General features: G+C 36.2%; 1 protein-coding gene across 1 annotated transcript; it reads left to right on the plus strand.

The window, feature by feature from the left end:
* The first annotated feature begins 5,381 nt into the window (after positions 1–5,381).
* On the plus strand, positions 5,382–22,620 carry LOC125867647 (probable protein S-acyltransferase 12). The gene is made up of 6 exons (XM_049548206.1): positions 5,382–5,821; positions 16,696–16,948; positions 17,507–17,598; positions 21,795–21,921; positions 22,004–22,089; positions 22,224–22,620. Exons 1-6 carry the CDS (start codon positions 5,633–5,635, stop codon positions 22,404–22,406), a joined length of 930 nt encoding a protein of 309 aa, XP_049404163.1. The 5' UTR covers positions 5,382–5,632; the 3' UTR covers positions 22,407–22,620.
* Positions 22,621–25,414: the final 2,794 nt, after the last annotated feature.

Genomic DNA, 25,414 nt, shown 5'->3' on the forward strand with positions numbered 1-25,414 from the left:
TATAATATTGAAGTTGAAAATCAATTGGGAAAAAGATAAGAAGTGATAGGGATGCGAATATAAATCTCCTTTTGCAAAAATATGTTTGGAAAGTGGATTTATCCATCAAACTATTGCCCTATTCACCTCAATCTAATGGAATTGCAGAATGAAAAAAGAATCGATCTTTGGAGGAAATGATGGCTACATTACTTATAAGTTCAGGTTTACCACAAAACTTGTGTGGAGAAGCTATCCTTACAGCAAAAGGGAACAACAAAAAGTTGTCTTTTCAGAAAGAAAGCAATAAAAAGTTTTATTTGTTCAGGACACAGTTTATTCCATACGAGAAACGAAAAGGAAGGAAATCCAACTTAAAATATTTCAAAGTGTAGGGTGTCTAGCCAAAGTCCAAGTTCCTATTCCTAAAAGGATTAAAATAGGACCTATGACTGTGGACTGTAAAATTAGACTTGAGTAGTCTAGTGAAGGGTCTAAAAGACCTTGGAAAGAAAAAAGGAGAATGTACTTAATAAAGAGATTCATAGGCATAGTAAACGTCAAAGGTCATCTACTTCCTTCGAATATGATTTTGTAACATTTCTTGTGTCTTCTGTAAACTCATCCTTTTGGAAAGATGGTGTCAATAGTGAGATTGATTCAATCTTGAGTAGCCATATTGGAAGTTGATTGATTTTCTTCCAGAAAATAAACCTTTGGGTTCAAAGTGAATCTTCAGAAGGAAAATGAAAGTCGATGGAACTATTGGCAAATACAAAGCAAGACTTTTTGTCAAAAGTGGTAGACAAAAATATAGTTTTGATTTTGTCGACACATACTCGCCAGTAACTAGAATTACATTCATTTGGATGTTAATTGCATTAGCTGCGGTATATAACCTCCAAATTCATCAAATGAATGTGAAAACAATTTTCATAAATAGAGAATTGGAGGAAGAAATTTACATACAACAATCCGAGGGTTTTGTAGTTCTTGGTAAAGAAAAGAAAGTGTGCGAACTTGTTAAGTCACTTCATGGACTAAAACAGGCACCTAAACATTGACATAAGAAATTTGACCAAACTATGTTGGTAAATGGATTTAAGAATGATGGAAGTGATAAATGTGTTCACATTAAAATCACAAGGTCATTGTTTGTTTGTATATTAGTGATATGTTGATCATCAATAGAGACACTAATGACATAAATGCTACTAAACATATGCTAGAAAGCAACTTTGATATGAAAGATCGTGGAGTTGCTAATGTGATCTTAGGTATAAGAATTCATAGAACTCCAAGATGTTTAGCATTGTCATGGTTAGGAGTGTTCACGGGTTGGTTTGGATCGGTTATTGGTCAAAACCAAAACCAAACCAACTTAATCGGTTTTAAAATTATCAAAACCAAACCAAACCAAATATAATATACATTTATCGGTTTGGTGATTATCGGTTTCGGTTTGGTTTGGTTCGGTTATTCGGTTATTAACCATACACAAAAATAAAATTTAAAATGTGAAAAAAGTGACAACAATCCATTCAAAACAAAAAATAGTTAGAATGACTTAAATTACTAAACTTTCAATCACTAAATTTACTATCAATAAAACTTTAAAATTCACTATATTGGCCTAGAAGGACGAGACAATAACATTTTCAGTCCCACAAAGAATTGACATAGACACTCATATAGTCATATACATGAAATAAATAAGATAAATGTTTCATCTTGGGCATTTTTGCTTTCAGTAAGTAAATTATAAAGAAATTTTAATGAAAATATGTATAAGATCTTTAAAATTGTTTATAAAAACAATATATTAAGCATGTATATTAATAAAATATATGTATATAACTCATTTGTTCGGTTTGGTNTAAATGTTTCATCTTGGGCATTTTTGCTTTCAGTAAGTAAATTATAAAGAAATTTTAATGAAAATATGTATAAGATCTTTAAAATTGTTTATAAAAACAATATATTAAGCATGTATATTAATAAAATATATGTATATAACTCATCTGTTCGGTTTGGTTATTTTTTCGGGTTTTTTCGAACAAAATCATAACCAAACCAAATACTATCGGTTTTCAAAAATCTAAAACCAAACCAAACCAAACCCAAATAAAATTGGTTTTATTTTATCGGTTTGATTTGGTTTTTCGGTTTGGATCGATTTTTATCCAAACCGTGAACACCCCTAGTCACGGTCTCATTACATTGAAAAGGAACTTGACTAGTTCAAATATTTGGATTTTAATATTGTCAAGACTCCAATTATGTGAGCTTTTTACTTCAAAAGAATGAAGGTGAAAGTGACTCACAATTGAATTATGCTAGAGTATTGGGAAATATGATGTATATCAGAAAGTATACGCGATCAGATATAGCATGTGCTATTAATAAACTGAGTCGGTTCACGAATAATCCCAATCAAACTCATTGGATGACAATGAAAAGAGTTTTGGGGTATTTAAAACATACTCAAAACTATGTCTTGCATTATACAAATATCCTACAGTATTGAAAGGATATAGTGATGCAAATTGGATCAACGAGATCGAATAAAGTAAAATCAACGAGTGGATATGTATTTACTCTTTGTGGAGGAGTAGTCTCTTGGAAATCTTTCAAAAAGACATGTATCGCTAACTCTACAATGATCTCTGAGCTAGGTGCTCTATATAAGGCCGGTGAAAAAGTTGAAAGACTCCGGAATTTCTTGATAGATATTCTTTTTAGCCCAAACCTTTGGCATCAGTATGCATACACTTTGATAGTCAAGATGAAATAGGTAAGGCATGGAGTATGATGTATAACGAAAAGTTTCGTCATATAAGACATAGACACGATACCGTTAAAAAATTACTCTCTAGTGTAATTATCACAATTGACTATGTAAAGTCAAAGGATAATGTGTCGGATCCACTTACAAAAAGGCCTAACTAGAGAGAAAGTTGAAAGATCATCTAAGGGAATTGGTTTACGGCTTAGGACAAGTCATCATGGCGATAACTCTATCTAGCAAACTGGAGATCCCAAGAGCTAGATTCAAGGAGAAAAACAAAGTTGTGACTGACGGTTCGACATTGTCAACCAACTCAATCCATTCCCATGATGAAGACAATGCTCAGGAACAAGAATACAACATTAAGGCTTGTTAATGAGTTAATAAAGCTTAAAGTTTTTAATGATTTGCTAAGTTTGGTAGATTTGACCAAATAATGTATCTACGCGATAACACGTTTAGAAATCACCTATGTGAGTGTGAAGTGTTAGCCGCTTCAAAGATGATGATTGTCAAAAGCCCATCTCTCTATACACTTATGGAACCAGGAGGTGTTCATGGCTGAAATGAACACAATCGTACAAACCATAAATGGTAAAGGGTTAATTGTGTGACATATGGTTGTCTAGGTATACACCAAATCTCGACGGTTCAAAGATATCACATCTACCGCTTGACCGAGTATATCCAACATATGCTCACTATGGAAAGTCCAAAGGGAAACCTACTTATTCAGATGCAATTAATTCTTGCTTGTAAAGTACACATACTTGTCCGTTTCTTTGTCTTGGAGTCATTCCACATTCATGCGGGGGATTGTTGGGTTTTAAAAGGTGTGAATGGANTGTGAATGAAAAATGAAGAGTTGCGACTTTTATAAAGAGTTGCGACTTTTATGAAAAGTTGCAACTTTTATGAAAAGTTGCGACTTTTATGAAAGGTTGTGACTTTTATGAAAGGTTGTGACCTTTCCGAAAGATTGTGACTTTTCCAAAGGTTTGTGACCTTTCTGGTAACGCACAATAAGAACCTTTTCACACTACCCTTTGTTTTTTATAAATTGAGGATTTCCTCTCATTTTAAAAAAAGAACGAATTTTTCTGGATCTTCTACTACTACTAAATCTAGTATTCTAAGTGTACTTTACTACCGTTGAGTGGTTCGCTGACACCGTGATTTTAGGTATCGATAGACCGGAGTAAAATCGTTCTATCCTAGGAGGATATACGGATACTTGAGGGGAATAGTTTCCTTAAGGAGACACTATGCATTTAGTGGACTCGATTTTCTTCTTTAAGAAAAATATATTGTATATTGTTTCTAATCTGTGTTTCAGGTTCTATATTCTCTACNAACCTTTTCACACTACCCTTTGTTTTTTATAAATTGAGGATTTCCTCTCATTTTAAAAAAAGAACGAATTTTTCTGGATCTTCTACTACTACTAAATCTAGTATTCTAAGTGTACTTTACTACCGTTGAGTGGTTCGCTGACACCGTGATTTTAGGTACCGATACGCCGGTGAGTAAAATCGTTCTATCCTAGGAGGATATATTCCATTAACCTCGGATACTTGAGGGGAATAGTTTCCTTAAGGAGACACTATGCATTCAGTGGACTCGATTTTCTTCTTTAATAAAAATATATTGTATATTGTTTCTAATCTGTGTTTCAGGTTCTATATTCTCTACTAGTTTACATCTTCTAGTTTTGAAAATGCTCTTTAAACTTTGTTGTTTCTTATCAAGTTTTTCAAAGTTTTGTTTTCAGTATCTTATGAATACAAGATGAACAATGTTGCACAATCCATTAAAGTTTATCATTCCATGACACATGTGTTCTCCTGATATCAACCCATAGTAACAGATTCTGCCACAACTGGGCAGAGACTTTGCAAGTAAAGAAAATATGAGAAATGCTTTCATTTTCCACCTTCACGCAAAGGACAATTCTAAGTTGTTTGTATCTCTCATCTAAAAAACTAATCCCAAGTACTTAGTCTACCTAGAGCAACAAATCTTAGAATGAAATCCATCTAGGTAGACCAATGTTGTTGCACACCAATTTCCTCCAATTAACTTCTTGAATTGCACCCTCCATTTCAAGTACAAGTGCTTGACTGAAAATTTTGATATATGTGGGAGATCACATAATTCATATCTAGCAGCCACAATATATTTCCCCGCTTTATAATTTTTGAATGACTCATGATGCATTTGGGATATCCACATAAATGTTCCTATTATTGTTAATACATTAAGAATTTATTTTGATATTTAGAGAAATCATTATCCTAGGCATCTTAATATTGAAAGAAAGTTGTTTGATGTACCTGATAACTTTATTAGTCTTTGTTTTTATTCTTTGTTAGTCTAATATAAAAATTTAAAATATTGCACGTCGAGAAGTTGATTCAATTTTATATGAAAATTAATTGAAATAGTTCTTTGAGTGATCGATTTTATACTTAAAAATCGAATGATATAATATGACAGTCACTTATATTTTAGATTGAATATAAAATTGCAATTCGATTTTTGATATTTTATACCTACATTGAGAATCTTACGCGTGTCACTCACTCTATCTTTTGTCCTTGGTTTTCTTTCTGTTTCTCGCATACTTTCTGTCAAAATTTTCTGTTTCACTGTTGTTAAGCAAAGACCGACATATATTGAACATTTTGTAAGTCTCTAGCCGGCAGTACTCCGTGTTCCGGTGACCTGCCGGCGTTCTCATCTGCCAAAAAAAATAAATTCCGACGGGTTATCGAGCTGGCTTCCCATATCTGGAGACGCTTCTTCCCAGCTCGATCTCGACGGACGCCCGGTCTACTTCTGCCTCGAATTACTCCCACTCCTGCAATGGATCTCAATCCATTCAGGCTGTGTTCTGGACTCAAAGTTATTGGCTATTTCATGATCCTCATCGTTCTTGCTATTGTTGTACTTTCGTATTATGCCGTCGTCGTTCTTATCTGGGCTCCTCGTCTCCTTGATGGTGGCTTCACTTCCTTCTTATCTTTCACAATTATTATCATCTTTCATATCCTTGTAAGTTCTCATCTTTTGCCTTTTTCTAGTTTATTATTCATCTCTATTTACTAAAAAAAATGGAATCTGTTATGAACATATATTGTATAGGACCAGTTCATAAGCAACACATTTTGCATTATTATGTATTACTTACTAATAAAGAAGAAATTCGCAATGAATTGGAAGAAGAGAGCATGTAAATACAGTGGTATATGAAGAAAGAACCAAAGAGTGGAGGAAAAAAGGGAAGTAAAGGGGATAGGGAAAAAGAGAGGTACAACAACATACCCACTGAAATTCCACCATGAGGAGGGTAGAGTACCACGAGGAGGGTAGAGTGTATGCAGACCTTACCACTACCTTGTGGAGGCTATTTCAGGAAGACCCTTGGTTCGAGTGCACCAAATCCAAGTACTATGAAAGAAGAAAACAGTGTAGAAAATGTAGCAATTAACATGTTGAACCAACAATATAGTGCGATAATCGCAACACAGTAAACAACTGACGATGAAAGATAGCAAAAGTAAGAACTACAATTACACTAGGTGATCTCTGGTTCAAAAAGCCAAAGACTATGAATAGGCTAATACGATGAGAGGTAAATAAATAAATGAGAATTGAGATAGCAAAGGTGCTATTAGTTGTTCTTGCTCCTATCTCTAGCACAAATTGGACAGGTTCTTAGACAACAATGAGATGAGAGTTAGAATGTTTATTTGATTGGTGTCAATTAGGAAACTTGTACCACAGTATGTACTGCAGTGCTGTGTCTCTTAAGAGAAAAGAGATCTTAAAGCTTTTCATATTGTACTACTTCCTTCTTTCTGTCTCCATCTCAAATTAAACTAACATGACTTTGCTACTTGGACTATAGTTGCCAATGTTTACTCTTTGCTGTTAATAAGAACATGTTGGGGTGACAAAATAAGTTCTTTACTATTTGGAAATAGTACAAATAAAAAATTCTTGAAGTGGAACAGCGAGACCATGTAACTTTTTGTGTCATCCTTTGCTTCAAATTGGATAACTCCCTTTGATTAGTAGATTAAGAAAGAAAGATTAAATGGGTTATTACATTAAAGTTTGCTAATATGTGTTTCCTTTGGTGTTGTATAGTATGAGGTAGAAGTTTCTTTAAAAAGAATGTGAACATTATTTTTTCTTTATACACGGAAAAAGTGTATGTTGGATTATGAATAGAAAGAATTGAAGAAGATGGAGTTAAACACAACTTCATGTATTGGTAAAGTAGAGGAAGGTCATTCCTAATTGTTGACAAATGGAGATAAAATTATAAGCCAGAAGGCAAAAGGTTCAAAGATCTTAGACGGAGGAATGGAAGGAGAGATCCATTGGGCAAAGTTTACCATGAAGATAGGAGTATATTTCTCTACCAACCACTAATAGAAGTGGAGGAATCATAATTCTATGAGATAAATGTTCGGTGTTGTGATAGCTAACTCGAGTTTTCAGAAACCTTCCGTAGTGTGATGACAAAGACTCAAACCAATTACCTACTCTTTAGGAAGACTGATAGAGGTTTATGTAAGGACAACAACAACAATAACATACCTAGTGTAATCCCACAAGTGAATATGGGAAGAGTGGTATGTACGTAGCTTTACCCCGACTTTGCGAAGGTAGAAAGGTTTTTTTTGATAAGCCCTCAACTCATAGAAGTTTATGTAAGGACTATGAAGTTATTCCAAGTGAGAACCTCACAAGCATAAACTCTTGGTAATAGATCTAGGGGTTAGAAGAAAGAGGAAAAAAGACTTTGTATGACCAACCAAGGATTAGGTGGGGGGCCTGACTAAGGATAAAATTCAGGAGTTGGGAGAGAAGTTGATGACTATGGGGGCTTGGGACATTGCGGGGGATGCAAATAGTATGCGGACTATGACAATTAATTGTATTAGGGAAACAACCTGAGGGGTGTAAGCGGTCTCGAAGGGTAATTTTGGTGGTCATAGAGGAGATTGGTGGTGGAATGGAGAGAGGTCCAAGGGAAAGTGGAAGCCAAGAAGATTGCTTACATTAAATTAGTGGAAATCATTCATCTTTTAAGGAGATTGTTGGAGCAGTACATGGATGGGAAAAAAGACATATATATGGACTATGGTGTTCATTGACCCAAAAAAGGCCTACAACAAAGTCTTAAGGGAGGTTTTTTGAGGAAATGCATCAAGTCTAGAGGTGTACTCGTGACATACATTAGAGTGATCAAGATTATATACGACAAAACCAAAACCTGAGTGAGAACAGTGGGAGGAGACTCAAAACACTTCCCATCGAGGTGATCAACTATTAGCGTGTTTTTACTTTCCGTGGTGATGGATGAATTGCCACAACATATTCGAAGAGAGGTACCATGGTGTATGTTATTGCAAATGACATAATATTAATTGACGAGATGCAACAGAGTTAACAATAGCTTGGAAGTTTGGAGACGGTTAGGTTGAGTTGGACTAAAACAAGTATTTGGAGTGTATGTTCAGTGACACAACAATGAGACAGTGTGTATGTGAGGATTGATACACAAGTTATCCCAAAGAGAGGGAGTTTCAAGTATCATGGGTCAATAATTCTGGGTGGGTCAATAATCCTAGAGAATAAGAAGATTGATGATGATGTCACATATCATGTTGGAGTGAGGTGGATGTAAAAGAGACTTGCATTTGATATTCTATGTGATAAGAATGTGCCACCAAAACTCAAAAGTAAGTTTATCGAGTGATTTTTACATCGACTATGTTGTATGGGGTTGATTATTGACCATGAAAGAACTCACACATCCAGAAAATGGAAGAGACGAAAATAAAGGATGCTTAAATGGATGTGTGTGCATATTAGGAGAGACAAAAGTAGGAACGAGGATATACTGGGCAAGGTGGGAGTGGCCTCTGGTGAGGACAAGATGGTTCGAGTATGCAAAGAGAAGTGCAGATGCCTACTGAGGAGGTGCAGAGATGTCAGTGATAGTCCTAAGAGAGGTAGAGGTAGATCGAGGAATAATTGATGAGAGGTGATTAGATAGGACATGACACACTTTCAGCTAATTGATGACATGATCCTAAATAGAGTGCGTGGAGGTTGAGGATTAGGGTGGAAGGTTTGTAAATTGTAGGTTATCAGATGATTTTTTTCTTTTTCTTTGGCAGAGCATAGAGCACCTTATTCTTTCAATTTTATTGTTCTACATTACCTTATTCTTTCAATTTTTTAGTACATAGTTGTTTCTTTTACTTTGGTTATCTTTTCTTTTTTGCATTTGATATTTTTATTTTCCTCAATAGTCTCTTCCTAGTTTTCATATTTTTCTTTTCTCTTGTATTTTCCAAACCTGTTTTGGAAAACACTTTTCTTATAGGCGAGGGTCTATCAGAGTCTCTTTGCCCCACAAAGATAGGGGTAAGATCTGAGTACACCCCACCTTCCCAAGACCCACTTGTGGGATCACATTGGATTATAGTTGATGTAATGATGGTGGTTGTATAATGATATTGTATTTGATTTTCACTCTATCTGTGTCATTCTCTCAAATGTTGTTTATTATTTTTCAATAATTTATTGGGTGCATCAAATGCAAGAAATGAATAAAGTTTTGAGCCCTTTCTAATAAAGGACTACGGTTATACCTTGGGTGGTGACTTTAATGCCTATAGATTCTTATGAGAAAGAATGGGGGATATAGTCCAGCTATATAAAAGATATCTGATAGTTTTCCCGGCATATGGAGTCAATTGACCCTCCTTTATTTGCAGTTATATTTCAATAAATGAGATGCATGCCTCTTGGCTGGATAATACCCCTCCAGACGAGCAGTTTCAGGAGCGTTCTGGTATAGTAACAACCGTTGAAGCACCTAAGCATCTAGCTCAGTGTAAAGCCAAAATGATTGGAAAGTCTGTTCTAGGAGAGCCTGCAATGACTGGGAAATTGAATGTTTGTTTGTCCTCACTGCAGAAGGAATATATGAGTAAAGAAACCATAGAAGAATTAGATGCTACATTGTGGACCCAGAAAAGTGATGGCAATTTTATAGTTAAATCATGCTGTAATTCCCTAACTGCCTCAAGTAGTATCAATGAAGAGAATCGTGGAAGTTGATTGGAAAACCAAAGCTGCTAGTAAGGTTGGTCGCATTAGTAGGATAGGTGCTGATAATGCTTCTCTGACACAGAATAATCTACGGAAGAGAGGCTTTTAACTATGCAATGGGTGTTGTCAAGGTCAGCAGTAATTTGTGCATACTGACATCTTTTTCCCACTTCCCCTATTGTCTTTCAGTTATGAAGACACTCTCTAAGCATATATGGGATGAAATAGTCATGTCTAGAAGAATATGTTGAGAGAATTAATTTGAAACAGGTTGGGAAGTTTATCTTCTGAGAGTGAAATGATTCTTTTGGTGTTGTGTGGGAAGGAAGACTAACAGGAGATAAAGAAGATATGAATCACAGTTCTAGACTGTCTTTTGGGAAAATAATCAAAGGTGTCCTGAAGGTTAAATGGGTTTTGTATATAGCTTGAAGTACAAGGGTTTGTATGTAATTGCTATGTGGTAGAACCTCAAAATATGTCTGCAGCGGCTATATTCATCTGTTTTCTTCGAGAAGGTTAAGATTTTTATATACAGAGCACAAATATATGCCAAAAAAATTACATAACTCAATTCCTTTATATACATCTTTTGTACCTATCCAGTTGTAAAGTGCTGGTTGGCTATTACCAAAACTTTTGCTAGTTATGTGAAAAGGTAGTAATAATCTATGACATCCAAATTTGCGGAGAAGAAATACTTTATCTGTTTGTCATATATTGAAGGCGTCAATCAAGACAAGTTTTTAAAATTTATCAACCTAGACAAATTTGAAAGGTAATTCCATCAAAGGAAAATGGATTGAAGGATATACTTGGGAACAGTTACCATTGAGTGGATTTGGGCATTTTCTTCCTACAAGCTGTAAAGGAAGGGTATAGATCAAGTTTGTTAGAATAGAAATATGTACATATACTCCTACTTAGTATAGGAAGAGGAATAGGAAGAAGAATCGGAATAGGAATCCTAGTTAGAAAAGGATTTCAATGTATTGTCTATAAATAGGGTTTCAATGTAACAATTTAGATACACAATTCAATAATATCTTCCCCATATATTTCTCACATGGTATCAGAGCATTGGTGAGAAATTTTAAGTCATCGTGTCAAATTTCGGCGACGATGGTTGGGACTGATTTGTGTCATCTTTCGTTCTGAAGGTGTTGTGCGAAAGACAACACCATCACGAGGCTCGGGAAGCTCAGGCGACCGGACCCCAATCAGATCCACCGAAAAACAACCCTCCACGCGCCCCCACGCGCCGGTCGAAGGCGGAAACTTTCCGGCGAGATCTGTTCACGCGCTGGCGCGTGACTGCTGCTCCGGTCATCTTTTTTTGAGCTGTTTTCTTCTGTTGAGGTTGCCCAGTATTTCCGACCAGATTCCATTCAGTTTTCTCTAGATCTGATCACCGAAATTAGGGTTCTGGTGATTTTCAGGCAGTTTCCGGCGAGTTCCCGGTGAAATCAGATTTTTCAGGCCACTGTGGGTAGATTCCGGCAGTTTCCAGCTCTTTTCAAGTCAAATTTCGATAAATGTCTTTCGGATGTGATGTTTTTGGCTCCAAAAATACGGGGATTGGAAGTTCAAGCCTTACAATCACTTCAGAACCATTAATGGGAAGTTCAAACTATTTAGCTTGGGCTTCTTCAGTTGCGTTGTGGTGCAAAGGTCAAGGTATTCACGATCACTTAACAAACAATGCTTGGGTTGAAGATGAAAAGACAAAGTCTAGTGACGAAGGTGCAAAAGCCAAAGCACAATGGGAGAAAGTGGATGCCCAATTATGTAGTCTCCTTTGGCGCTCTATTGATTCTAAGTTGATGCCCTTGTTTCGCCCATCCCAGACATGTTATTTAGTTTGGGAAAAGGCACGTGCTTTATACACTAATGACATATCTCGATTCTATGATGTGATATCTCGGATGACCAACTTAAAGAAACAAGAATCCGATATGTCTACTTACTTGGGACAAGTACAGGCAGTCATGGAGGAATTTGAAACATTGATGCCTATCACTACAAACGTGGAAAAGCAACAAGAGCAAAGGCATACATTGTTTCTAGTTCTTACACTTGCTGGACTTTCTACTGACCATAACTCTGTGCGTGACCAGATTCTAGCCAGTCCTACAGTTCCCTCAATTGATGAATTATTCTCTCGTCTGCTTCGTCTTGCTGCACCTTCCAGTCACAAAGTGGATGACTCCTCTATTCTTGCATCTCAAACCACAGAAAAGCGTACATACCAGTCTATGGAGAATCGGCGAGGGGGAGGGCGTTTGGGAAAACCTCGATCCAAGTGTAGTCATTGTCATAAACCTGGACACACTCGTGATATATGTTATATTTTGCATGGTCCACCACCCAGTTATGATCCTATTGTTCTTAAGGAATATAATGAGTTCCTTCGAAATCGTGCAAGTAAACAGACATCTCCACCAGTAGCATATGGTGCTCAACCTAATCAACCATCCAATAATGCTCATATTGCTCAGACAGAATATGATGAGTTCCTTCAGTATCGTGCAAATAAACAAACGTCTCCACAAGTAGTTTCGGTTGCACAACCTGATGTTTCTGTTGCGGGTAATTCTTTTGCTTGTGTGTCACAGTCTAGTACTCTTGGATCATGGGTCATGGACTCAGGGGCTTCTGATCATATCTCGGGTAATAAATCACTTTTGTCCGATATTGTTTATTCACAATCTCTTCCTGCTATTACTTTAGCTAATGGGATCCAAACAAAACCAAAAGGGGTTGGAAAAGCCAAACCCTTATCTTCTGTCACCCTAGACTCTGTTCTTTATGTCTCTGGTTCTCCTTTTAATCTAGCATCTGTTAGTCGTTTGACGAAGGCTCTACATTGTAGCATAACCTTTTTTGATGACTTTTTTCTCATGCAGGACCGCAGTACGGGACAGACGATTGGAACAGGACATGAATCACAAGGCCTTTACTACCTTGCCTCTCCAAATTCCTTGAAAGCATGCTCCGTTACAGATTCCCCAGATCTAATTCACAAACGTTTGGGACATCCGAGTCTATCCAAACTGCAAAAGATGGTGTCTAGTTTGTCTAGTTTATCCAAATTAGATTGTGAGTCGTGTCAACTTGGGAAACACACTCGTGCTACATTTTCACGTAGTACTGAGGGTCGTTCAGAGTCTATTTTTTCATTAGTTCATTCTGATATTTGGGGTCCTAGTAGAGTCAATTCCACCTTAGGATTTCGTTATTTTGTTAGTTTCATTGATGACTATTCAAGATGTACTTGGGTTTTCTTAATGAAAGATCGTTCTGAGTTATTTTCTATATTTAAAAGTTTTTTTGCTGAAATAAAAAATCAATTTGGTGTTTCTATTCGTACTTTTCGTAGTGATAATGCCTTAGAATACTTATCCTCCCAATTTCAGGAGTTTATGACTCACCAAGGCATTATTCACCAGACTACTTGTCCATACACCCCTCAACAAAACGGTGTAGCAGAAAGGAAAAATAGGCATCTTATTGAGACTGCTCGTACTCTTCTCCTTGAATCCCATGTTCCGCTGCGTTTTTGGGGAGATGCAGTTCTTACGTCTTGTTATTTAATAAATAGAATGCCCTCATCTTCTCTTCAGAATCAGGTTCCACATTCCATACTGTTTCCTGAGTCACATCTCTATCCTATCCCCCCCCGTGTCTTTGGGAGCACATGCTTTGTTCATAACTTAGCCCCAGGGAAAGATAAATTAGCCCCTCGTGCCCTCAAATGTGTCTTTCTTGGTTACTCTCGAGTTCAAAAAGGGTATCGTTGTTATTCACATGATCTTCATCGTTACCTTATGTCCGCTGATGTTACATTCTTTGAGTCTCAGCCTTACTATACGTCTTCTGATCATCCTGATGTTTCTATGGTCTTACCCATACCTCAGGTTTTACCTGTACCAACTTTTGAGGAATCTGCGATTACTTCTACATCTCCAGATGTAGTGCCACCACTCCTAACTTATCATCGTCGTCCGCGTCCAGCACTAGTACCAGATGATTCATGTCTTGCGCCAGACCCTGCTCGTACTGCGGACTTGCCTCCTCCTAGCCAACCACTTGCACTTCAAAAAGGTATACGATCCACTCGAAATACTAACCCTCATTATACCTTCTTGAGTTATCATCGTCTATCATCACCCCATTATGCCTTTGTATCATCTTTGTCTTCTATTTCCATTCCTAAGACTACAGGTGAAGCGCTTTCTCATTCTGGATGGAGGCAGGCTATGGTTGATGAGATGTCTGCTTTGCATAAGAGTGGTACTTGGGAGCTTGTCTCTCTTCCTGCAGGTAAATCTACTGTTGGTTGTCGTTGGGTTTATGCAGTCAAAATTGGTCCAGACGGTCAGGTTGATCGGCTTAAGGCTCGCCTTGTTGCCAAAGGGTATACTCAGATATTTGGGCTAGATTATAGCGACACTTTCGCCCCTGTGGCTAAAATAGCATCTGTCCGTCTTTTTCTATCTATGGCTGCAGTTCGTCATTGGCCTCTTCATCAGTTGGACATTAAGAATGCTTTTTTGCATGGTGATCTTGAGGAGGAAGTCTATATGGAGCAACCACCTGGTTTTGTTGCTCAGGGGGAGTCTAGTAGCCTTGTATGTCGATTGCGTAGGTCACTCTATGGTCTGAAGCAGTCTCCTAGAGCTTGGTTTGGGAAGTTCAGCACAGTTATTCAACAATTTGGCATGACTCGTAGTGGAGCTGATCACTCTGTGTTTTATCGGCATTCTGCACCAAATCAGTGTATCTATTTGGTTGTGTACGTTGATGATATTGTTATCACTGGTAATGATCAAGATGGTATCATCAAATTGAAGCAACATCTCTTTAAGCACTTCCAGACTAAAGACCTTGGCAGATTGAAGTATTTTCTAGGTATTGAGGTTGCTCAGTCTAGATCAGGTATTGTTATTTCTCAACGCAAGTATGCCTTAGACATTCTTGAGGAGACGGGAATGATGGGATGTAGACCTATTGACACTCCTATGGATCCGAATGTTAAACTCCTTCCAGGACAGGGGGAGCCACTTAGTAATCCTGAAAGGTATAGACGACTCGTTGGAAAATTGAATTATCTCACAGTAACTAGACCTGACATCTCTTTTCCTGTGAGTGTTGTAAGTCAGTTTATGACTTCCCCTTGTAATAGTCATTGGGAAGCAGTTGTTCGTATCTTGCGATATATAAAGTCAGCTCCTGGTAAAGGACTACTCTATGAGGATCAAGGCCATGAGCATATCACTGGATATACAGACGCTGATTGGGCAGGATCACCCTCTGATAGACGTTCGACATCCGGATATTGTGTTTTAGTAGGAGGTAATTTGGTGTCGTGGAAGAGTAAGAAACAAAGTGTGGTTGCTCGATCTAGTGCAGAATCAGAATATCGAGCAATGGCAGCAGCAACTTGTGAGCTAGTTTGGATCAAACAGTTGCTGGGAGAACTAAAATTTGGCGAAATTGATCAGATGGAACTTGTGTGTGACAATCAAGCAGCTCTTCATATTGCATCAAATCCAGTGTTTCATGAAAGGACTAAGCACATTGAGATTGACTGTCACTTTGTCAGAGAAAAGATACTCTCAGGAGATATTGTTACGAAATTTGTGAAGTCAAATGATCAGCTTGCAGATATCTTCACCAAGTCCCTCACAAGTCCTCGTATTAATTACATCTGTAACAAGCTAGGTACATATGATTTGTATGCACCAGCTTGAGGGGGAGTGTTAGAATAGAAATATGTACATATACTCCTACTTAGTATAGGAAGAAGAATAGGAAGAAGAATAGGAATAGGAATCCTTGTTAGAAAAGGATTTCAATGTATTGTCTATAAATAGGGTCTCAATGTAACAATTTAGATACACAATTCAATAATATCTTCCCCATATATTTCTCACAAAGTTGAGATTGGAAGAGAAGTTATGTTATGCAATATGCAATTTTAGCAGTCAAGGGTTGGAGATATTTGAGGAAGCGCTTAAATTTGGTCCTTGGAATTTTCTCTCATGCCAGTTGTGATTAGCTTAGATATTACTAACTAGACAAAGTCTTGCATATCATTTGCAAAAATAGTGACTACTTGAATGACTCAAGCATGAGGTAGACTTCCTTAATGTACCTGCTCAAGTAGAAGTTTGAAACTATATTCCGTACTGCTCAAAGAGAGAATGATACAGCAATGTCTAAATGCTTAGCATACTTACTAAATCCTGAAGCATTCAACAGCTTTAATGAGCTATCTGTAGTGTGCTTGTGTTCATGCCTTTGAGCCTTCCCATCCAATTCGCAGATCTCTGAACCTGCAGTCTGTGTATGCAAGTACTTGACAAAGCTTTGCTGAGCTGTTCTGGCTCCTTAATAATATCCTTGGATGTTATATTAACCAGATTCAAGATCATCAAAGATCAAACTCTACTTTGCCTGTTGTGCTCAAACGACTCATTAATAAACACGACTCCTGGAAAATCTTTAGTTGTTCAGAGACTGCCCTTTTGCTGTGCTCATAAAATTCATGAATAATAATACATGACTCAGACATTTCCCTATTGTGTAGAGACTGCACTTTTGCTATCTCTGATATGGCTGGAGTTGCAGGTCATTCACGCATCTCAAACATGAAATGCAATTGTTAAAATTGCAAATTCACAAGAAGAATGCCCTAGAGGAGGCATCATTTAATTTGGAGGATTGTTTCCTTCAGTTAAGTATTTGGGTTTAACAAGCCTAATAAAAAATTGTAATTCATCTTGCAGCTTGTAATGCTAATGTGGAGCTATATTAAGGTAGTAATTCAGGATCCTGGTTCTGTCCCTGAAAACTGGAAACTAGTATCGGAGCAGAACATAGAGGAGGGCAACTCAGTTGCTTTATCTGATTATGCATCAATCGAGAATCCTACTCCAACATTATCAACTGAACAGATAGAAAGAAGACAGTCTCAGTCTAGAGGCTATTGCAGTAAATGCCAAAACGGCAAGCCACCACGTTGTCATCACTGTTCTGTCTGTATGTGCTAGTCTGATTAACTATTTGCTTATTCCCAAACTTCGATTGTACAGATAAAGTTTTCCTTTTTTCTTCAGCGGAAGTATAGGTAATAAAATGGGTAAATGGATTGTAATATGAGTTGTATGATTCTTCACCCATGCTCATTTGTACCCCACATATTTTAACTGTTTTGTCCATTTTCCACCTCTAGCCCAAAGGAATACCATGTCTTGGAGTGCTACACCCTAGGATCTTTATCTTAATCCTTATCTGGCATATTTGGTGTGAGATGAGAGGTTTACTTTCGTATTCATTTCTCCTCTCTATTGTCTTTAGACATTTCTCCTGTCAAAGTCTGGTCGATTTGGGTAGGCATATTTTCCCATGAAGTCGCATGCATGGTATTTCGATTTCTCTGTACCATGTCTTAGAAGTGTCGCCTGATTATTTACATCATTTTATCCCTAAGACCTTTTGTTCTATGGCTATCGTGGCATGTCCAATTTGCAGTAGTTAGGAACTTATATGACCAAAAACTAATATCTACTGAACTGAAAATTCTATTTTGTCTTGTAGGTCAAAGATGTGTTCTTAAGATGGATCACCACTGCATATGGGTTGTCAATTGTGTTGGGGCTCGCAACTACAAGTTTTTTCTCCTTTTTGTGGTATGAAGTTGGCTTTTAAACATTTTTGCTTAGTTTTGTAATGCTTTTTGCAGAAAAATCTAGAAGAAACACACCTGCAGTCTTTTCTTGCCTGTGAATGAGGTCCTGAACATGTTCATATCCTAAATATGGTGAATCTATAACGGCCTTCTTCTTGCTGCTATTATTAGGTCGTCGTTATAGTTATGCCATTCATTGAAAGGTCTGTAAAGTAATCTTAGATAGAAAGTTGATGCAAGTTTGAATCACCTTCTTATATCCATTTTGGGATTTTCTGTTTCCTCTACATGTTTTTGCCTACTGAAATCTTGGTGACCGAAATCGACTTTAAGACCTTTTTCATGAATTTGGTGTGAAAAAGTTATGCTGCTTTCTTTAACAGCTCTCTTGATTTTTGATGAATGCATGAGGATTGAAGTTTTTTTTGATGAAAGCATGAGGATTGAAGTTTTACGATTAGGCAACTGTCTTAAATTATCTGTTCTGACAAACCGAATCAGTAAGTAGTAAGTATAAACAAGCCAACTTATGTCACTCAATCAACTGTGATTCCCCACTTTGGAGTTGTCATATGACTCCCTATATCTATTCTTCTCATTAGGGCCCAGTCCTTTTCAGTACTTGTAAATAATTTGTCTTTTAAGGCAGATTAAGTCTTCTGTAAAAGTCCGGGTTCATTAAATTTCACACATTCCAATAAAAAACAGAGGTTCACTAAATTTCACACCTTCCCAATAAAAAGTAAAGGTTCACTAAATCTCAAGCATTTGCAATTACTGAAATGCAATGTTCTTGCTAGACCAAAAAGCTTTGGTGAACAAATGGTCTTACACTTAGTGTAGGAGCAAAATCTCAAGTTGGTTTCACATATATAGCTCCTTTTTCCTTTTGAGTGCTGTTCTTAGGGGCATTCATTTCTAGAGATTATAGATGTTTTAAGTTAATTTCCTTCCATTAAATTTCAGATTCACTTTGTCCACTTTTTAGTACCTTAAACATTATCAACTATATTGGTGCATTTGTATGTCTAAGAAGAAGCCAAATCATCTGAAATGACTTCTAGTTTTATCTTTATGTGTGCTATCTGCATCCTCTATTTGATTTAAGCATTCTAATCAAGTCCAATCATGTATGATCACACATCTAACTTAACGTTGGTAATTTACAACTCTTAACTGGAGGATACTTTGGGCCTTACGGACCCAATATTCACACTCATATAATATTGTCTGCATAGGACTTTTCAATTTCAACCATTTTTGCTTTTAATTTATGAGTAACCATTACATTCTCCAAGAAGATAGGGTGCAGATGCTTGAATTATCTGCATATAGATACCATAATCACATTAGCTCACTTCTTTTATTCTTATATGGGGACTAAACTTGGAGGTTGCAGCACATATATTATGTTATACTTTAGTTATCTTAAATCGTAGTTTTCTAGGGATGCTTCTCCACGTTATTACATTTTATTGACTTTTCAAATAGCATGCACTAAGAAATTTTTCCTGTGTGCTATTAGTTAGGTCATCCATAAATAAAGTAGGCAAGTAGGGAATTAAGGAAATCTCTGATTTATAACCACAGTTATAAGAATCTCCTCTTGTATTTGTTTCCACTATTCTCACACTAGTGACCATTTCTATATACATACTCTTTATTGCATTTATATATTTGATATGCTTTTCTTTTTACTGAAGCACCAACCAGATGATTAGACTTTGATGCTTTACCATCTGCTATTTCCGAGTATATGTATATCACGTGAATATCCTTCTATTTAAATTTTCATCAATATTTTTGATAAAAATATGGTACCTGAGTAGGTATAAACCAACTTTGCTCTTTATCCTTGTAATGTGTCTAAGCTTATGCTCTATCATCCTTCCGAAAAATTTCTAGGACACCTAAAGTTAATAACGTGAGAGTTTGCATACCTTTGAATATCTCTTTTATTCTTTCTATTTGGGACAAAGATAGACTTTTTCCGCTCATTGAAATCTTTTCATTCTTTAATATAATAGTTTGGTTATTTTTTTAGCTATGCTTCCACAACCATCTCCAATGATTTTCTAGACCTCTATAAGGATCAGATTTGAGCCATAGGTTTTTTTTCGCTCTCATATTCTTTATGACGATTTTGCTTCAATATACTTAATTTTGGTCATACTAGCTCATACTACTTTATACATTTTTCCCTTATTGCCCTAGCTTCTGATACAACTCGTGTAAGACTTGTCTTCTTTTGTTTTTTAGCTTCTTAGCCCTCTTGTACTCTTTAAAGAACTCTCCATCTTCAAGGCTGGGAGCTTCACTTTGTTTTTTTTTGCTCTAACTGCCACTCAGATTCGTTGTTCTTCCACCAAGTTTTTGTGGTAATGTTCATATGTCTCAAGACATAGCTAGAACTTCACTTGCTATGTTCTTATGTCAACTTGTCATTTTCTCCCACCGAGTATTTGAATTATCTTCTTTGTCTCTTGCTTCCTCTTTCAATAGCTTGTCTTTAAATGCTATTTCATTTGTACCACTTATTCTCCACCACCAATTTCTCAATGGTGTGTACCTTCTTTCCTTTTTCCTTATGCTTGCTTACTTCACATCTAGAAGTATTAGTCTATGTGGGGGTGGTTTGTGCTTTTCTTGATGTAAATATGTAGTCTTACATGTGGTACTATCACTTTTAAAGACAAGGATGAATTTAGTTTCTCTTCGGGTACCTCCAATTGTTAATCATTATCAAGTGTGATTCCCTCTTTATAGAGTTGTTGCAGTTTAAACGAACGCACAAGGAAAACTCTAAAATATTATTCCTTCAATCCTATTTTATGTGACACACTTTCTTTTTAGTCAACCTCTAGAAGAATGGCACCTTTTTATATTTAGAAACAATTTGACTTTAAACTCTATTTACTTTGGTGAGTGGTGACATGATTTTATGGTCTCATAAATGTCATGACATGTTCTAAGATTGCACATTCAGGAGCTTTTCTTTCTTTCTCAAATGTCTGTGTGTAGTCAAACAGCTTCATTTAAAATGGGACGGTGGGAGTATGTTTTTCTTCATTTCTAGTGTCATAGGAAGATCTGCCATGTGTTTGATCAAAAACATCAGTGTATTCAGCCACATGTCTATTTAGATCTCGATACAGATCTGGGATTCTTTGAAACAAAGTATTTCATGTCTTCTTAGAATTTAGTTTTAGTTTTTCATTATATGCACACATGATATTGATTGTCTCATTTTCTTGCACTAACCTTGATGGGGATTAGTCCTGTCATCCGTTTTCTTTACTTATTTCTCAACTATCACAATTTATAGATATATTGATTAATATCTATTAGTATCGTGGTAAGCATTAAAAAATGCATCCAAGGTCATAACAAATACTTTGTTCCAATTTATGTGACATAGTTTGAATTGCCACAAAGTTTAAGAAGCAAAGAAGTTTTTTAAAACTTGTGGTTTTAGAAATGCCATAACATTTTTGTGGCTATCAAACTTTTGGACTTCTGGTCTTAAAGTATACCATAACATTCATGTGGTTATGAGGCTTCTCATTAAGGGAATAATGGACGTGTACAGTAAATTGTTTCAAATTTTGACTTGTCATTCTTTTTGGAATGGACTAAAAAGGAAAACGTGTCATATAAATTAGAATGGAGGGAATAGTATAAAATGAAAAGCATAAGAACATTATGACCTCTCAATATTAGAGGGATGGGGTCGAGCTGACTCGAGCATGGGAAGCAAAACAACACCTCTTGGTTTTCCTTTCTTCTTCTTATCTATGCTATGGCTTTGAGTACTTAGTATGGTTAAGGAATTGCTAGGAATTGTTTGTAAGTTTCAATTATCACACAACCCACTAGTTTCTTCCAAAGTTCATATTTTGCCCTTGGTATTGTGTATTGTCCTCCTGGTATTTCCTTTCTGGACATGTCTCAAAACTCAGAGACACGTGTGTCTGAAATTTAATAAATTAAAATGACATGGCAAACTCATATTCTCATTTGTTTGTGTTGGATTTGGATACAAGTCAGCTCTTTGCTGTTCAAAATTTCTTTTCCTACCTCTTCCCAGAATGAATCTTCGATGATATAAAAGTTTGGTTTCTGTGCTTCTAAGGACACTCCCATACATATAATATGTAATGTTTCCTTTCTGTTCCTGTCTCACAAGTATCTTTGCAGGTGTACACATTTTTGATAACTACGTTGGACACTCTGGTACTGCTGCCCAGTTTTATAAAATTCTTTCGGCAAACCAAGAATCAGTCATTATTACCAGGGAATATTGCAGTCATTTTTCTAGTCTTCGGTAAACAGCACCTTACTATCTTAGTGACTTAGTCTTGATTGTTATGATCCCCTTGTTTCTTACGGATTTGACCTTGATACAGTTTTGAATCTAGCCTTTTCACTCAGTCTTCTCTGCTTTGTAATTATGCATGCATCTCTGCTCTCAAGCAACACCACTTCGGTGGAGGTATGTCAAACCTTGATATTATAGTTCATTATATGTCAATTTTGGTGCTTCTCCTTCAACTCGCGGAATGATAAGGAAAACAAACAAATATGTTCCCTTGAATAGTTATCACATTGTTTTCTGTCGTCTTTTAGGTTTATGAGAAGAAAAAATCCCTGCAGTGGAAGTACGACATGGGCTGGAAAAGGAATTTTGAACAGGTTTTTGGCGCAAATAAGGCATTATGGTTCTTTCCGTTGTTCTCGAAGAGAGATATGGAGAACATACCGGCACTACATGGAATGGAATTCCCAACACGTTCAGATGCTGTAGAATGAGTTGTTATATAGGGATGTATATATAACTTTGTCTCATTACCTCAGACAATGCAACAGCAGATGCTAGAGTAGGCAGTTTATCATCAATTGATTGGTTGATATTTCAAATTTACATTAGGAGCATGTTGATTGTGTACTTATTTATCTTATGTGTAAATGTTCTGTAACATAATTCTGAAACATGTCCTGTATGAAAGCTCAATTTATTGTTGGTAACATCTGAAATGGTGTAACGACTGCCCAGCTGTCTTTGACATGGATCTGGTGAAATTGAATTCTCCGGGAACCCCTATATGATGTCGAATCAGGAACGTTATGAACAACTATACAGAGTATCAAGAAATGTTTGAATCAAGTTTCTATTTCTATAAATTGAATTCTATTCTCATGATCTATATTCATGAAAGGATGAAACTTGCCAAGTTGTTGTAATATCCCAAAAAAACTGTTTTAAGTTCACAATACATTCATAATTGAAACCGATAACCTGAACCGGAAAAAGTTGCAATGTCTGGGCGATAATTCGTCAGGTAGAAAAGAGTCCCAACAAGTCTCCTTGCAAGTAGATGGGTCATCCAATAGCTCTCCTGCATTTGAGGCTAATTTTATATCTTATTCCAGTTTGCATGCAGAAAGACCAGCAATGGTTTATTAGTAATGGATTATTGGTTTAGCGGTTCAGACAACTTTGATTTTTTTTTGTTATCGGGTTATCAATTCTTAATGGTATGAGGTTTTTTCTTAATGGGTTAACCGATAATTGAATAGTAAATTAAGTAATTATATTTATACTATTTTGTATATAAAGTCCTAGAGTTTAGCTTCCTACTTTTATTCCTGGCTATCTCAAAATCTTGGTTATTCTACAATGTAAAAGTATTTGTTTTTGAGCAAGATGCAACTTGTGAACTTGTGTACATGATTCATTCGATTTGTCACCTTGTTTCTAAGTGATTTTCATTAATTTATTTTTGTATCAAATCTTAACGGTTAAACCAATAACCGAACCGATAACGATCAATAACTGATAAGGCAATATCTTAATGGTTCTATAACGGTGTAGCATCTCTACAAACCGATAACCAATAAGTCAAACCGATATACTTTAAAACCGAAACAAACCGACCGACATGCAACCCTACATCCACCCCCCAACCCATCTTCTCCCGTGCTTTTTGCAGAAAACAATCCCAACCCCATGATTTTTCTTATCAAAATTGATTTGTTTTATCCCCATCAATCAAAGTCTTGTGCTAAATATGAGTTCTCCAGTACTAAATATTAGTTTCTTGAATTTTTTTGAAACCTTTCAATAATCAGACAACATGATTGAATGTAGAACCGTAGATCAACTACTAAAAGAAAGGGCAAATGCGATGTAATGTGCATCCCTCCATTAACACCTATCTCTTTTTAAATGCTTCAAATTCTATATATAAAAAAAAGGTAAGATATCGATTATTTTTAGTCAAACTAAATTGAGGAGGAAGAAGGGAAATAAAATAAGAAAATGTGTTCAAACTTGAGGAAATCTCTGCTGCTGGAATTCACTGCTTCCTCTGTCACCATCAGATATATTTTTCCATGGAAGGAGTTTAAGTTTGGGAAAATGGTGGCTGAAAATGGGGAAGAAGATAAAGAAATGAAATAAAATAAAAAATAGTTAAAAAAGCCTCTCACGCGCATATAATGAGTGTATCACACTCATTGTGCCATGTTTTACAAAAAGTGTCAAAATGACACAGCGGAACCCTATATAAGATGTTTAAATTGAACATTGTTCAGTTAAAGTGTTTAATTAAAACTTCGTGCCAACTTTAGGGGGCCATCGATGGATTTGTAGAAAGCCCCAATAGAGGATTTAGTACATACACCATCTTAATACTCAATAAGTATCATTGACTCTCTTTACTCAAAGTTGTTGGGACGACTTTATAGAAATCAATGAACCAATGTTTTAGATATGATACATCAAGCTTGATCTTCCATTAAATTGAGTTGATATATGTTTAGGAGTGACACCCGGACGAACACCTAGCTTAGTTACGAAACAAGATAAAATATAAATGCTCGCTAATTAGGACTGTCTATCCCTGCTCAACGATGTAGTTAAATAGCTAATTGGAGTAGGTGATTAGAGGTCGGGAGACCATGATCATAATATCAACCTAGTAAATCAGTAATTTGATAACCGTAGTTAATTCATGCATGAGATATGATACATGAAACCCTCCACATGTTGTAGTCTTGGAATTTTCCAAGTGTCGTAAGAAATTTTATTATTTAATTCCATCATTCTTTTCTTATAAACAAAAATCAAACAGTTTTTGCACTCTTAAATAAATAATTAGACTAGTATAATTTAGTAAATAGTTAATTGACAAGTCCTTGGGTTCAATAATCTGGTTCTTTTAAAAGCCACTATATTACTTGCGCGACCACATACACATGTGTGTGCAATTGGGAGCAACAAGTTTTGGTGCCGATTTCATGTATCAGAACACTTCTTCCAATTCTAAGTGCTAATAATCGTTAGTCAGTAATATAACCCAACTAAGTGAGTTGGGGTCGAATCCCACATGGAGTGTTACGTGTTTAACATTCAAAACCCAAGTACAAATATGTTCAAATCAATCATTGGTAAAGATATTTATGAATAAAAGCATAGTTCAAATTAAAGGGTGACACAAGTGTCAAATAACAGGGTTTTTTTATTGTAGTTCTCAACTACCACAACAACAAATAACACTAATTAACAAGTAAAGAGATAGATTCTTGGGATGTGATTGGATTATAGGCTAAGGTAGACAAATGGGTAATTGCACTGATAGTAAATAGCTGTAAATCAGTGAATAAGCTAGACTTTAGTGGGGATAAACTTTCTTTCAAACAATTTACCCCGAATCAAGTTGGTTTCTCTTGAACACCAACAAACAACAATTAAGAACATCCTATGCTTTAGTCCATTCACTCTCTCGAGCTAAATGTGTGGAAAAGGGTTTAAGATT

The sequence above is a fragment of the Solanum stenotomum genome, chromosome 6 (genome assembly GCF_019186545.1).
Source record: "Solanum stenotomum isolate F172 chromosome 6, ASM1918654v1, whole genome shotgun sequence".
NCBI classification, from domain to species: domain Eukaryota; kingdom Viridiplantae; phylum Streptophyta; class Magnoliopsida; order Solanales; family Solanaceae; genus Solanum; species Solanum stenotomum.

Excerpts from the sequence above, each read along its gene's own strand:
- LOC125867647 (XM_049548206.1), top strand. The coding sequence starts at position 5,633 with ATGGATCTCAATCCATTCAGGCTGTGTTCTGGACTCAAAGTTATTGGC. Across the intron at positions 5,822-16,695 it reads TTATCATCTTTCATATCCTT|CTTGTAATGCTAATGTGGAG; the intron begins GTAAGTTCTCAT and ends TTCATCTTGCAG. Across the intron at positions 16,949-17,506 it reads TTGTCATCACTGTTCTGTCT|GTCAAAGATGTGTTCTTAAG; the intron begins GTATGTGCTAGT and ends TTTGTCTTGTAG.